Genomic DNA, 15395 nt, shown 5'->3' with positions numbered 1-15395 from the left:
AGTTTTTCACAGGGCTGTTTCTTATAGTAGGCTTCCCTGTAGCTGATGTTGATAGATCAGAGTGACACCTAGTATGGTATTCATTGATAATGATTTCACTTCTCTCCTTTCTTATCCATGGCCTGTCTTTAGCAACTACCAAACTATACAATATTAGGTCAATCTACCTCTACTCTTATTTGAGGGTACATGGAGTAGCTCTTGTTACTAGGGAGAATGTTTGAATCAGGGTGTGATTCAAATGAATATAAATGAATTTAAGTTCATTATCTGGCATATGAAAAGGAGTAAGGCTGGCATCAGGAAGTCATTAAGATTGAGTGTACAGAGGTTCAGATGAGTGTTGAGTCTGGTAAAGATTATTTTTATTGGATACTTGTTATGTTATTTGTATATATGCAATTTAATAAAAATTGGGAGGAAAGTTGCTAACCAGTTGTCTTAAATGTCTTTAAAAAGACATTTCGTAGTTTTTTATTTAGTTAATTTTGAAGACTAAGAGCAAATTTCTATTTCACTTTTATTAGAGTCTCTGAAATTATTAGTGATATAATTTGTATTTTCATTTTATAAATTAAATATGATTTGATACTTCCTATTCCTTTATTTTAAAAAGTATGTTTGTGTTTACTATAGAGTCACAATGGCTTCAGCCTTTCGCCTTTCTTTGAAACCAAAGGTCAGTGACAACATGACTCATTTAATGGTGGATTTCTCACAGGAAAGACAGATGCTGCAAACTTTGAAGTTTTTGCCAGGTAAATACATGTACTACATGTAAAATTTTGTATAAAAACTTTTTTTTTTCTACAAGATTTTTTTGCAATGAACATTGGTATGTAAATATTAAGGAAGTAGAGTGTGATTTTTTTTTTTTCACTCAGCTAAGGAATAATTAAATTTGGTAGTTTTTTTTATTTTTAGAGATTTTATTGGTAGTAAAAATTGCATTTTAAGAATCCTATCAAGGGATCTCTTATTGTTAGCTTGGCAGAGGGAAGCAGTATGATGTGATGGTTAGCAGTGGGTCTCAAGGCCAGACTTCTTAGGTTTGAATCCTGTTGCTTACTTGCCATGTCATCTTGAACAATTTACTTAACTTCCTTCATTTTTAACATCTTTAAAATGTGATGATATTCTTCTAGGGTGTTTATAAGGATTAAATAAATTGATACCTCTAAAATATTTATAATAGTACCTGCACATAGTTAAAATTCAGTGAATGTTAGGTGTTATTATTATTATTATTGTTGTGGTTGTGGCTCAGATGGAACTTTATCTTCAGTATATGTTAACATTGTTTTATTAAAGTATTAATACGAGGATATTGCAGTAGCCAAAACTATTTGTGATTGAGTCCCAAAGTATTCACTTATATGAAAGAACCAATTAAGAACCAATCTTAATCTGTTTTGTGTTGCCATAGCAGAAGGCCTGAGACTGGGTAATTTATAAAGAAAAGAGGTTCTCTAGGCTGAGAAGTTCAAGACTGGGCAGCAGTGTCTGACACCTTCTGGTGATAGCCTCATGCTATGTCAAAACATGATGGAGCACAGAAGGGGAACCAGACACATGCAAAAAAGGCAAAACAAGAGAGGCAACCTCATTTTGTAAGAACCTTTTTTTCACGGGAACTAATCCATTTTTATGAGAACTAACCCAGTCTTTTGAGAAAGACATTAATCCATTGTAATGACCTAATCACCTCTTAAAAGCGCCACCTTCCAACACTGCCATATTGGTGATCAAACTTCAACATGAGTTTGCTGGGGACAAGTCAGGAATATGACTTACAACCTTTTGGTTAGGTTTTTTTTTTTTTTTTTTTTTGCATCATGTTGCTGATAGCTAAAACTATTTAGATATGGTGATTTGAGGGATCAAGGAATTCTTGAAAGTGACATGTTTTTCTTACAAGTACTTTTTTTTTGGAGGCTAGCTATTTTTCAATAGAGAATGTTGATTATATGGAACCATTCTTTTTTTTCCTTGAATATATGGTCAGGGACTTTAAAATATGATTGGAAAAACAAGTTAGTAGTTCTAACACTATAAGGGAACCTAGGAAGGGTAGCACAAGTGAAATACTAATTTGTGTGATACAGATTAGAAGTTCTAGAGGAGTCCATAAAAGGAAAAGATGAGAGAAGGAACTGTAGTTGTAGAGGAAGAAAGTGTACTTGTCATTGGCTATTTACCTAAACACTGGCCTTTCAGAATTTCTATATTTTCATTCACAAGGCTCTACTTGAGAGTGAAACTGATATTAAAGCAGGAATAAACATTTTTAAAAGTTTTTTTGATTACCATATAATTTAAGATGGTTTGTTTTTTTCATTCTGACATGTAGAATTTCATTGGTAAGAAGCTGGATTTTATTTTAGTTTTGAAAATTTGAGGTGGCACGGGTTACCAGTTAACTGAGGTTTTACTTTTCAGTAGAACACTCTTACGTTCACTTGTGGGAGATAGGGACTTAAATTTCAGACTAGGGAATATGTCTCCAAATGTGAGCTTTCTTAAGAAAGGAAAATAGGAAATATGTTTAGAAGTCACATTAACCACATGTCTCTACTTACCACCAGTATGACTCTAAAACTTCAGAATTTCACCCTTCTTCATATAGCTATCAGATGTAGAACATTCTTAATATAATTTCCATCTGAGTGGAGAGCAAAGAAAAATTTCAGCAACCTAGAGAGGAAAGTTGTCCTTTCCTGCTTATCTGTTTACATATTAAAGTTACTTTAGTATTTTTGTTGGAAAAAGGAATATATGCATGTGATAAACAGTTGAAGTCGTACGAAAGAGTATAAAGTAGCCCTCTCACCTCAGACTGCCAGTTTTCTTCCCTAGGAGCTACCACTGTTAACTAGCATGTGCTTATCTTTCTAGAAACAGTCTGTGCCTTTGTAAAAGTATCATCATATAGACAGAATCATGTAATTGGTAACTTTTGGTGATTTCATGTGATTAAAGCAAACATATAATTCACCTCCTTTAAAAAGGTGGAAGCACATAGTACGGCAAGAACTCAAAGGAAGCAAGCATACATATACATTGTTATATAATTTTGCTTTGCCACTTAACAGTATGTTGGAGTTCATTCCAGATCACTGTACATCTACTTTATTTTTTTTTCATGACTAGATAGTAGGAATGTAATTAGTTCTGGATGAGTATTTAGGTTTGTAGTCTTTTTATTAGAAACAATGCTGAAATGATCAAATACTTGTATATATTTACAGAGAGGTGACACTATCTCTTGAGGATAAATTCCTGGAAGTGGAAGTGCATGTTTATTTTAAATTTGAGTAGATTTTAAGTTGTCAAAGAGATTTCACAGTTTATATGTACTGGAAAATATTTGAATGCATGTATTGTTATACTGCTGCAAACACTACTGTCAGGTTTTTTTTTCCTATTCTAATAGGTGACAAATATATTGTGATTGCTTTAATTTTCATTTCTTTAAGTATGAATGAGTTTGTGCCTTTGTCATATTTTCATAAGCCACTTTAAAAATGAGCTCCCTATTTATGAATTTTGTCAAATTTTCATGGGATTGTTAGTCTTTTTATTAATGAAATGTGGGATAGGACCTTTTAATACATTAAGGAAGTCAACCTTTGTCCTATGTGGTGTATATCCTTGCTCACCTTGATCATTTGCCTGTTGAATTTATGGTGATTTTTTTTCCTAGCAAAATTTTTAATTTTAGTGCAGTCAAATACATCACACTTTTTTTTTGTGACTCTTAGATTTTATAAAGGTCTTACTTAGAAAGACTTTCACTATTACAAGATTGTAAAAATATACATATTTTCTTATATTTGCAGCTTTTTAAAAATAAACTTTAGTTTTAGAGCAGTTTTAAGTTTACAGTAAAGTTGAATGAGAGGTATGGAGATTTCTTATACACCTTCACACATGCATAGCCTTCTTCACTATCAACGTCTCCCACCAGAGTGGTATGTTTATTACAATTGAACCTAAACTGACACATCATTATCACCCAAAAGTCTATAGTTTACATTGGGGGTTCCCTCCTGGTATTGTACATTTTATGGGTTTGGGCAGATGTATACTGACATGTATCCACCATTGTATTATCATACAGAATATTTTCACTGCTCAAAAAATCTTCTGTGCCTCACATTTTCATCGTTCCTTACCCCCAATCCATGGCAACCACTGATCTATTTACTCTCTCCATAGTTTTGCCTTTTCCAGAATCTTGTATAGTTGGAATCGTATAGTTTAGCCTTTTCACATTGCTTTCTTTCACTTAGTAATATGCATTTAAGTTTCCTCTATGTATGTTGATGACCTGATAGCTCATTTCTTTTTATTATGGAATAATAGTCCATTGTCTGGATGCACCATGGTTTATTGGTTTATTCATTCATACACTGAAGCACATCTTGGTTACTTCCAAGTTTGAGCAGTTATGAATAAGGCTACTATAACCATCTATATGCACATTTTTGTGTAGACATAAGTTTTCAATTCCTTTGGATAAATGCCAGTTACTGAATAGTATGGTAAAAGTTTGTTTAATTTTATAGAAAACTACCAAACTGTCTTCCTAAGTGTCTGTACAATTTTGCATTCCCACAAGCAATGAATAGAATTCTGTTGCTCCACATTTTCACCAATTGGTGGTATTGTGGTATTTTATTGTTTTTTTAAATTTCAGTTTCCCTAATGACATATTATGTGAAGGATCTTTTAATATACTTACTGTTTGTCTGTCTTCTTTGGTGAGATGTCTGTAAGGTCTTCGGCCTATTTTTTTTACATTGGGTTGTTTCTTTTCTTATTGTTGAATATTAAGAGTTCTTTGGGCTGGGCGGGTGGCTCTCTGGGCGATAGAGCGAGAAAAAAAAAAAAAGGAGTTCTTTGTAGTCCTTATCAGATGTTTCTTTTGCAGATATTGTCTCACCGTCTGGCTTTTCTTCGCCTTGAACGATGTCTTTTACAGAGCAAGATTTTTAATTTTAGTAATAATGTTTAGTCTATCTTATTCTTTCATGAAGCATGCCGTTCGTTCCTTTGATCTATTTGTCTCTTCTTTCACCCACACCACGTCTTGGTGACTGTAGCTTTTTTTTTTTTTTTTTGAGATGGAGTCTCACTCTGTCACCGAGGCAGGAGTGCAGTGGTGCGATCTCCGCTCACTGCAAGCTCCGCCTCCCATAGTATGTCTGAGAATTGACTAGTTTCAGTCTTCTAACTTTGATCTTCTTTTTCGGTATTGTGTTGCCTTTATCTGGATCCTTTGCCTTTCCGTATAAACTTTAGAGCCATCTTATTGATATCCACAAAATAGCTTCCTGGGATTATGATTGGGATTGCATTCAATCTGTAGATCAAGTTGGGAATAAGTGACATCTTAAGAACATTGAGTATTTCTATCCATAAACATGGAATATCTCTAAGTTGGTTCTTTGATTTCTTTCATTATACTTTTGTAGTTTTCTTCATATAAACATGGAACATATTTTGTTAGATTTATATCAAAAGATTTCATTTTAGGGGTGCTGATGTGAATGGTACTGTGATTTAATTTCAAATTCCACTGGTTCATTTCTGGTGTACAGGAAAGTGGTGGAATTTTGTATATTAACCTTGTATCCTGCAGCCTTGCTGTGATCACTTATTAGTTTCAGGAGTTTTTTGTTGGTTCTTTTGGATTTTCTACCTAGATGATCATGTCATTTGTTAACAAAGACAGTTTTATTTCTTCCCAATCTGAATACCTTGTATTGTCATACTGCATTACCTAGGACTTCCAGTACTATGTTGGAAGCAGTGGAAAGAGGGGGATCCTTGCCTCGTTTCTGAACTTAGTGGAAAAATTTTGAGTTTCTCTCCATTAAGTATGGTGTTAGCTGTAAGTTTTTTTGTAGCTATTTCTTAACAAGTTGAGTTGAGGAAGTTCACTTTTGTTCCTATTTCACTGAGAGGTTTTATTTCGAATGAGTGTTGGAATTTGTGAAATGCATTTTTTGGCATCTATTTATATGGTTGTGAGATTTTTCTTTTTAAGCCTATTGATGTGATGGGTTACATTGATTTTTCAAATGTTGAACCAGCCTGCATACTCGTAATAAACACCAGTTGGTCAAGGTTGTAATTCTTTTTGTTAATTGTTGGATTTGATTTGCTAATATTTTGTTGAGGATTTTTCACATCTAATTTATGAAACATACTAGTTTGTAGTTTTCTTTTGCAGTAATATCTTTGTCAGTTTTGGTATTAGGGTAATGCTGGCCTCATATAATGAGTTAGGAAGTATTCTCTCTATTTTTCTCTTCCTCAAGAGATTATAGAGAGTTAGTATACTTTTGTCCTGAGAATAATGGTAGAATTCACCAGTGAACACTTTTATGCCTGGTGCTTTCTGTTTTGGAAAGTTATTAATATCGATTCTATCTATTCAGATTGTCTGTTTTCCTTCTGTGGGTTTTGGCAGATTGTGTCTTTCATAGAATTGTTCCTTTCATTTAGGTTATCACATTTGTGGACATAGAGTTGTTCATAGAATTCCTTGATTAGCTTTTTAATGTCCATGGGATCTGTGGTGATGCCCCCTCTTTCATTTTTGATACTAGTTATTTGTGTCCTTTCTTTTCTTAGTCTGACTAGAGGTTTATTGATTCAATTGATCTTTCAAAGAACCAGGTTTTGCTTTCATGACTTTTTTTCCTTTGATTTCCCTCTTTTCAGTTTCATTGATTTCTGTTCTTGTTTTTTTGTTTGTTTTTAGAGATAGAGTCTTGCTCTGTTGCCCAGGCTGGAGTGCAGTTATGTAATCATAGCTCGCTGCAGCCTTGAACTCCTGGACTCAAGGGATCTTCCTGCCATAGCCTCCTGAATAGTTAGGACTACAGGCATGTGCTACCATGCCCAGCTAATTTAATTTTTTTTTGTAGAGAGGGGGTCTTACTGTGTTGCTTAGGCTGGTCTTAAACCCCTGGCCTCAAGTGATCTTCCCACCTGAGGCTTCTAAAGCACTGGGACTACAGGTGTGACTACTACACCCAACCTGATTTTTGTTCTAATTTTCATTATTTCTTTTCTGCTTGCTTTGGCTTTATTATTATTATTATTATTATTTTTAGTTTACCAAGGTGGAAGCTTAAATTATTGGTTTTAGGTCTTCTTTTCTAATATAATCATTTGTCAGTCGTGGGGATACATTCTAAGAAATGTGATGTTTGGCAATTTTGTCATTGTGCAAATATCATAGAGTGTACTTACCCAAACCAAGATGGTATAGTCTACTACACATCTAGGCTATGTTATATAGCAGATTGCTCCTAGGCTACAGACCTGTACAGCATGTTACTGTACTGCATACTGTAGGCAGTTGTAACACAATGATAATGATTTGTATATCTAAACATATCTAAACTTAGAAAAAAATACAATCAAAATATGGATTGTAATTTTATGGGACCACTTTTGTATATGTGGTCTGTCATTGACCAAAATGTTGTTATGTGGCTTATGGCTCATGACCATATGTGCATGCAGTGTTATAATTTCCCTCTAAGCACTATTTTCATTGTATTCAACAAATTTTGGTAAGTTGTGTTTTCATTTTCATTTGGTTCAAAATATTTAAAAATTTCTCTTGAGATTTATTATTTGAGTATATGTTGTTTAGAAGTGTAGTGTTTTTTTTTTTTTTTTGGTTTTGTTTGTTTGGTTGGTTGGTTTTTTTTTTTTTTTTTTTGGAGACAGAGTCTTGCTCTGTTGCCCAGGCTAGTGCAGTGGCGTGATCTCAGCTCACTACAACCTCTGCCTGCCAGGTTCAAACAGTTCTTCTGCCTCAGTCTCCGGAGTAGCTGGGACTATAGCACGCCCTGCTAATTTTTATATTTTTAGTAGAGGTGGGGTTTCGCCATTTTGGCTAGGCTGGTCTTGAGCTCCTTATCTCAGGTGATCCACCCCCACCCCAAAGTGCAAAGATTACAGGCATGAGCCACCGTGCCTGGCTAGAAGTGGGTTGTTTAATCTCAAAGTATTTTGGGACTTTCCAGCTATATATCTTTCTGTTAAGTGATTTCTAATTTAAACCTTGCATGATTTGTATGCTTTTGAGTTTGTTAATGTGTGTTTTATGACCCAGAATGTAGTCTTTATCTTGGCAAATGTTCCATAGGAGCTTGAGAAGAATGTGTATTCTGCCATTGTTGGATGAAGTAGTCTGTAGATATCAATTATATGCAGTTGATTGATAGAGTTGTTGAGTTCAACTATGTACTTAGTGATTTTCTGCCTCTCTCCCATCACTTGTATCATTGCTGTCATTTATTTCACTTACGCAACAGTGTATATAAGCACATATATATACCACACACATTCAAATAAATAGTTGCTCTTATTGTTTTGAATTGTTACTGGTTAGATCAGTCAACAATAAGAAAAATAAGTTTTTATTTTACCTTCACTTATCCTTCTCCAGTGCTCTTTGTTTCTTTCTCTTTAAAGGACTTTTTAAAAACATTTCTTACATAGGATGTCTATTGGCAACAGATTTCCTCAATTTTTATTTGTCTGAGAGAGTTTTTATTTATCCTTCACTACGGAAGGATAATTTCAAGGTATACAGAATTGCTCCTCTATAGGTAAGGTCCCCTCCTCCGCCCCCACCTGGTGTCTTTCAAGTGTTTTCCTTGTCTTTGATTTTCTGTGGTCTGAATATATGCCTAGATACGGTTTTTGTTTGTGTATGGCAGGGAGCATTTATTTTCGTTGATGTTCCCTGAGCATCCTAGATCTGTAGTTTGGTGTCTGACATTAATTTGGGAATTTCTCAGTCATTATTGTTTCAAATATATCTTCTGTTCCTTTCTGTCTTCTCCTTCTGTAATTTCCATTATACATATTTACTTCTTTTGTACTTCCACAGTAAATTTTGGATATTATATTCTGTGGGGTTTCTTCCAATCTTTTTTGTCTTTGCTGTTTCATCTTACAAGTTTCTGTTGAGAGATCCTCCAACTCAAAAGATTCTTTCCAGTCAGCTATTAAGTCCATTAAATTATTCTTAATTAATGTACAGTGTTTTTTCTTTGTGTTTGTTTCTTACAATTTCTAACTCTCCACTTATATTGCCCATCTGTTCTTTTATGCTGTCTCCTTTCTCCATTTTATGCTGTCTGCTCCCTCCATGAGAGCCCTGAGAATATTATAACTGTCTTTAACTATTGGCCTGATAATTCCAGCATCTCTGCCATATCTGAGTCTTATAATTTTTTCTTGATAACCCGATATGTATTGGGTTAAAGAAGCTGATGTAAACAGGCCTTTATTAATGTGGTAGTAAGGTGTGTGGGAGGGGAAGCATTCTGTAGCACTATAATTAGGTCTCAGTCTTTTGGTGAGCCTGTGCCTCTGGACTGTGAACTTCACAAGGGACTTCTCAGTTTTCCCCACTCCTGACTCCTGGATTTTTCAGTGGAACAGGATGGTTGGAGTGGCCTGCGGTTGGTTTGGGTATTTCCCTTTGCCCATATGGAGTAGCTGATTGGAGTTGGGTATTTCCCTTTCCCCAGGTCACTTAGGCTCTGATAAAACCTCAACAGATTAGACTATGATTAAATAGTTTCTCTTAAGGGAACAGAAGCTCTGATGTATTTCAAAATACTTGCTTTTCTCCTCCCCCTGCTGTGGAAGCATAAGGGGATTTTTCTCCGTTAGTTATTCATGGTAGGAACCTGGTAAGCTCCTGGAGGTAAAACTCAAATGTGTGGGGACACTCCTGTGACTGGGTCTCCTTTGAGTTGGACTCTCAGACATCCTGCTGTACTCCTTAAGTAAGTACAATTTCAATTAATATTTAAATAAAAATGTGGCCAAAGGATTATAATCTCAAGCATTTGAGATAGTTTATTTCCCTTTCATTTCCAAATGGAGTTTTAAGGAGAAAACTCAGCTTAGTAATATCAGAAAGGCTTTTCTAATAGCCAAAACTGACTATGACAAGAGCAATTTTAGGAAATAGTAACTTTTCCCATCACTAAAATAATTCAGTAAGAAGCTTGACAGTAGCTTGAAGCCAGTGTTGTAAAGGGAATCCATTCATCGGAAGATACTGTCCATTGCTTCTCAAACTTTAAAGTGCATGCAAATCAATTGCAGATTCTGATTCAAGAGTCTTAGTGTTGGACTTGAGGTAACTTAGGGTTATTTTTACACACATTCAAGGTGAGAAGCACTGTCTTATAAAAGCTCAGCCATGCAACACAATAAAATTGTTTTATGCTGGATTTTTTTTTTTTTTTTTGCTATGGTAGACTCCCTCCAGAGTATGGTAGTTATATGGTAGTTATAACAGTCTATGGTAGTATATGAGTCCTCTTCTTTTTCTATTTGAAATTTTTGAAGTTTTTTTTCAGATTTTACCCAATCTCTTGCTCTGGCTTTCATGGATTCTTTAAGGTGACATTGTTGCTTATTTCTAAAGTTCCCATCATTTACAGTTTTTTATTGTTTGAGAAAGGGTATTTCTGTGTCACCCAGGCTGAAGTGCATTGGCATCATCATAGTTCACTGTAGCCTCCAACTCCTGGCTCAAGCAGTCTTTCTGCATCAGCCTCCTGAGTTGCTAGGACTACAGGTGCATGCCACCACACCCAGCTAAGTTTTAATTTTTTTTTCTTTTTGTAGTGATAGAGGTCTCACTGTGTTGCTCAGCCTGGTCTCGAACTCCTGGCCTCAAGCCATCCTCTAGCCGTGGTCTCCCAAAGTGCTGAGATTATAGGTGTGAACCACTGCACCCAGCCATCATTTCCACGTTTATATCTGAGTTCTTCTTATTGGTCATACTTAGGTCCAAAAAAGTTAGTTTACCAAACACATACTCTACTTTCCAGGTTATCAAATTATCAGTAAGGCAAATTCAGAACTTTTCAGAGATTCTGCCTTTAGGTTCCTTTAGGTTTCCAGGTCAGTAAGGGTCCTATCATTCATCCCTTTGTGTTAGTTTTATAGATCACTCGTTTCCACCTGACGAGGTGGAAACTTAACTTTCATATGTGTTATTTTCTTTTCATTATTATTTGGATATCTTTCTGCATGTTACTGCTCTTCGATTTTATATTTTTTTATATACTAATATATATGGCCTTAGCTTAGGTGCCTTTCTTTAAGAATAGTAAAGGCTGTTGTCTCTAAGTCAAACTGCTTATATTTAAATCCTGTTTCTTCTTTAATTGTCTAGCAGTGCAGTGTTGGGCAAGTTATTTTGACATCTTTGAGCCCCTAATAAAGATAATGATAATATAAAGTTTAAGGTATTGTAATGGTAAGGATTAAAGTGGAAAGCACTCAATAAATGATGGCTGTTGTTACTACCATTATTCTTTTTTAGTTTTCTATTTAACTTATGAAGAAAACTTTGTTTGATTGTTGCCTTTGATATTGTATTTTTCACTTTGTATTTATCTCAAGTTCACTTTTTTAATCACACTTGGAGAATTTATATGTTGACTTACAGCAATTGAGGCTTTAACTGTTGTTTTCTCCCCCCTTCTCAGTTTTCTCATGTGAATAACTGATACCAATGATAACATTTTTTCCCATAATGTTTTCTGTTGTAAGTAGAGCTTTTCCCCCTAAAATCCAGTGTATATATCTTCATTTTCTGTATCTAGGTTTCCCATCACTTCTAAATTTTGACAGAGTGAAATATTACTACTACTTTGATTAAAAAAATGACTTAAAACGCAGTCTTCTCACCCTTACTTCCCTTCTTTTGGGCTTTCGATGATGGCTTAACAGACCAAGAGCGTGCTTATTGTACGTCAAGTAGATTGCATGAACAGTTAAGATTTCCCCTTTTGGCAAAATGAGATATAAATAAAAAAAAAACCAAGAATCCTTTTTGTGGAGGAGTTTTGTCCAGAAGGAAAACTGCAATAGGATTTTTTTTTTTTTTTTTTCTCTTTTAGACAAGGTCTTGCTGTGTCGCCCAGGCTGGAGTACAGTGGCACAACCACTGCAGCCTCAACCTCTTGGGCTTAAGCAACCCTCCTGCCTCAGCCTCCTGAGTAGCTGGAACCATAGACATGCACCACCATACCCAACTAAATTTTTCTGATTTTTTTGTAGAGATGGGGTCTGACCTTGTTGCCCAGGCTGGTCTCGAACTCTTGGGCTCAAGTGATCCTCCTGCCTCAGCCTCCTAAAGTACAGGGATTACAGGCATGAGCCACTGTGCCCAGCAGAAAAATATAATAGGTTTTAAAAATTCATGAAAGATGCATTTAAATCTCTAATTTTTAATATTTTATAGCATAAAAATTTTCTATAAGATGGAATCAAATTAACTTATAAAATGAAGAAATATCTTTATCTCTTAATTCCATAAATGCCACTATAATCTATCCTATAGTACATTATATGTAGTAATATTAGTTATGGACATACCTGAGTCTTAACAGTGGAAGTAATGATGATCAATGATAATTACAAAGTCATTATCTACTGTTAGCCATTTTTTATGCATTGAAATTTTGACTTTATATCCTTTCTCCTTTCTAGAGCTAAGAAAAGAAGTAAGTCTGGCAATGCTGATGCCACTTATCCTTTTACATTCAGATGCAGATAAAACATTTAGTAAATTCTTCAACTAATTTCTACACTATTGCTAGTTAGTCACTGTTGCTTTATGGAAATATGTAGACAAACATGTGGATTGCTTTCCTTTCGAAGAGTTCTGCATCGCCTAAGTAATATTTTTATGTTATAAGTACACTATCTTTCATCTTCCCCTGAATGTGTATGCCATATTTGATGAATTGTTTTCTTACTTCTATATAGAATCTAGAGTGAACTTCCCACATGTTAGCTCCAAGTCAACCTAAATTTGACATACCACTCTTAAATTATCTAAATATTCTTTGTCCTTCCCACGTGTCACCACTTTCTTAGTTTTTTTTTTTTTTTCTTTTTAACCTCAGTTTTCATTTTTTTACTTGACTTTCTTTTGGGGACCATTATTCACAAGAAAGAAGAATCTGCCTGCCAGTGCAGTCTTACTAGAATGGCAGCTGAATTGAGATATAGGGGGTGCTAACTAGTCCTACTCACTAATTAAGTGACTTTTTTTATACCAGCCTCTCAGGACTTTCAGTTGCAGATTTATGACTCAGCAAAATTTTCACATTGCTACAGGCCATAGGCCTTTACATTTCCTTACATGTAGGCATAACAGAGCATATTAAATTCATGAATGCCTATATAGTCTCTTCTCTTGGCAGTGAATAGTCTACAATTCTTATGTTTCAGTAATAAAGACTAACAGATGTTGCGTATCATAAGGACAGAAATCCTACAAGACAGATGAAGGAAACTGATGGTAATGACAAATAATAAATGCTTTTTTGGTTGTCAGTTGTCTTACTAATAAATTATATCCAATTATAAGTATTTATTGTACAATTACACATGCAGAGTTTAACTTTGGGAAGATTCTAGTTAGTGGAAATGGATCATCCTTTCCAAGTCAAATTTTTTTCATCTTGATGTTATTTTACTGGATTTGTTAGCTCTCATGTTACTTTGCATCTTAACTTTTATACATAATTCTTTTGTTATTGTTGTGGTTTAAAAAAAATATTAGCAAAAGTCATCTCTCAGTATGTGTGGGGGACTGGTGCTAGCACCAAAATCCACAGATGCTCAAGTCCCTTGTGAAAAATGGGTATTTGCATACAACCACATATATGTACATCCTCCCATATACTTTAAGTCATCTCTAGACTACTTATAATACCGAATACAATGTAACCACTATGTCAGTAGTTGTTATATTGTAGTTTTAAACTTTTTTATTGTTGTATTGTTATTTTTATCTTTTCCAAATATTTTTTGATCCAAGGCTGATTGAATCCGTGGACACAGAGGGCCAGCTTTACTTTGTTTTTTAGAACAGGGTTATATTTGTGGAGAATTGAGCATGATAGTACAGAAAGTTACCATAAACCCACTACCTCCTTCATATACAATTTCCCCTGTTATTACTATTCTGCATTAGTGTGATACATTTGATATAATTGATGAATCAACAGTGATACATTATTAAAGTTCATGTTTTATATTAGCATTTACTCTTTGTGTTAAACAGTTCTGTGGGTTCTGATAAATTTATAGTGTCTTATATTTACCATTACGTTACCATATAGAATAATTTCACTGCCCTCACATTCCCTTCTGCTCCACCTATTCATCTCTTGTGTACTGCAACCCTTCTATGATTACTTGTTAGTTCCAGGAATTTTATTCTGTGGTTTGTTGTTGTTGTTGTTGTTGTTGTTTTTGAGATGGAGTCTCGCTCTTTTTTTTTTTTTTTTTTTTGGAGACGGAGTCTCGCTCTGTCGCCCAGGCTGGAGTGCAGTGGCCAGATCTCAGCTCACTGCAAGTTCCGCCTCCCGGGTTCACGCCATTCTCCCGCCTCAGCCTCCCGAGTAGCTGGGACCACAGGCGCCCGCCACTTCGCCCGGCTAATTTTTTTTTGTATTTTTTAGTAGAGACGGGGTTTCACCGTGTTAGCCAGCATGGTCTCGATCTCCTGACCTCGTGATCCGCCCATCTCGGCCTCCCAAAGTGCTGGGATTACAGGCTTGAGCCACCGCGCCCGGCCGAGTCTCGCTCTTTTGCCGGGGCTGGAGTACAGTGGTGTGATCTTGGCTCACTGCAACCTCTGCCTCCTGGGTTCAAGCGATTCTCCTGCCTCAGCCTCATGAGTAGCTGGGATTACTGGTGCATGCCACCACGCCTGGCTAATTTTTTTATTTTTAGTAGAGATGGAGTTTCACTATGTTGGTCAGGCTGATCTTGAACTCCTGACCTCTTGATCTGCCTGCCTTGGCCTCCCAAAGTGCTGGGATTACAGGCATGAGCCACCACGCCTGGCCTGTTCTTTGGATTTTCTACATAGACAGTCATGTCATCAACAAAGAGTTTTATTTTTTACTTTATAAATGGTATTTTTCTTTTTTTATTGATATCATTATATAATTTTTCTGCAATTGACGGAATAGAATACATTAATTGATTTCAAATGTTTAACTGGCCTTACATACCAGGAATAAATCTTTTGAATTATTTTCTTTAACAATAAAATGTTTAAATCTGATACCTGCTAGATTGCATAGTTTCACCCAGTTCAGACAAGTCCATATCACTGCAGGACCATGTTCTACAGTTGTTATGTCAGTGGATCATGTGTTAATGTTAAAAAGCTATGAAATATGTCTTTCATGGAAAAGAAATTAATGTTCATACATGTAAAATGTGGCTCATTTACTATAGTTTATTTTAATGAACTGTAGAACTCTTGGGAAAAACATTTAAAAATCCTTAAGTATTTTGCAGGG

The 15395-nt window shown here is 35.2% G+C and overlaps 1 protein-coding gene across 4 annotated transcripts in view; it reads left to right on the top strand.

The window, feature by feature from the left end:
• FSD1L (fibronectin type III and SPRY domain containing 1 like) overlaps nucleotides 1-15395 on the top strand; it is a 90099-nt gene that overhangs the window by 38898 nt on the left and 35806 nt on the right. For all 4 annotated transcript variants that reach the window (XM_025360723.1, XM_025360721.1, XM_025360720.1 and 1 more), the window contains one exon: nucleotides 637-758. In XM_025360723.1, the coding sequence (XP_025216508.1) occupies nucleotides 637-758 (122 nt within the window). The remainder of the gene's footprint in view (nucleotides 1-636; nucleotides 759-15395) is intronic.

Source organism: Theropithecus gelada, chromosome 15 (assembly GCF_003255815.1).
Source record: "Theropithecus gelada isolate Dixy chromosome 15, Tgel_1.0, whole genome shotgun sequence".
Classification (NCBI taxonomy): Eukaryota; Metazoa; Chordata; class Mammalia; order Primates; family Cercopithecidae; genus Theropithecus; species Theropithecus gelada.
This window is presented reverse-complemented; position numbering and strand designations above follow the sequence as displayed.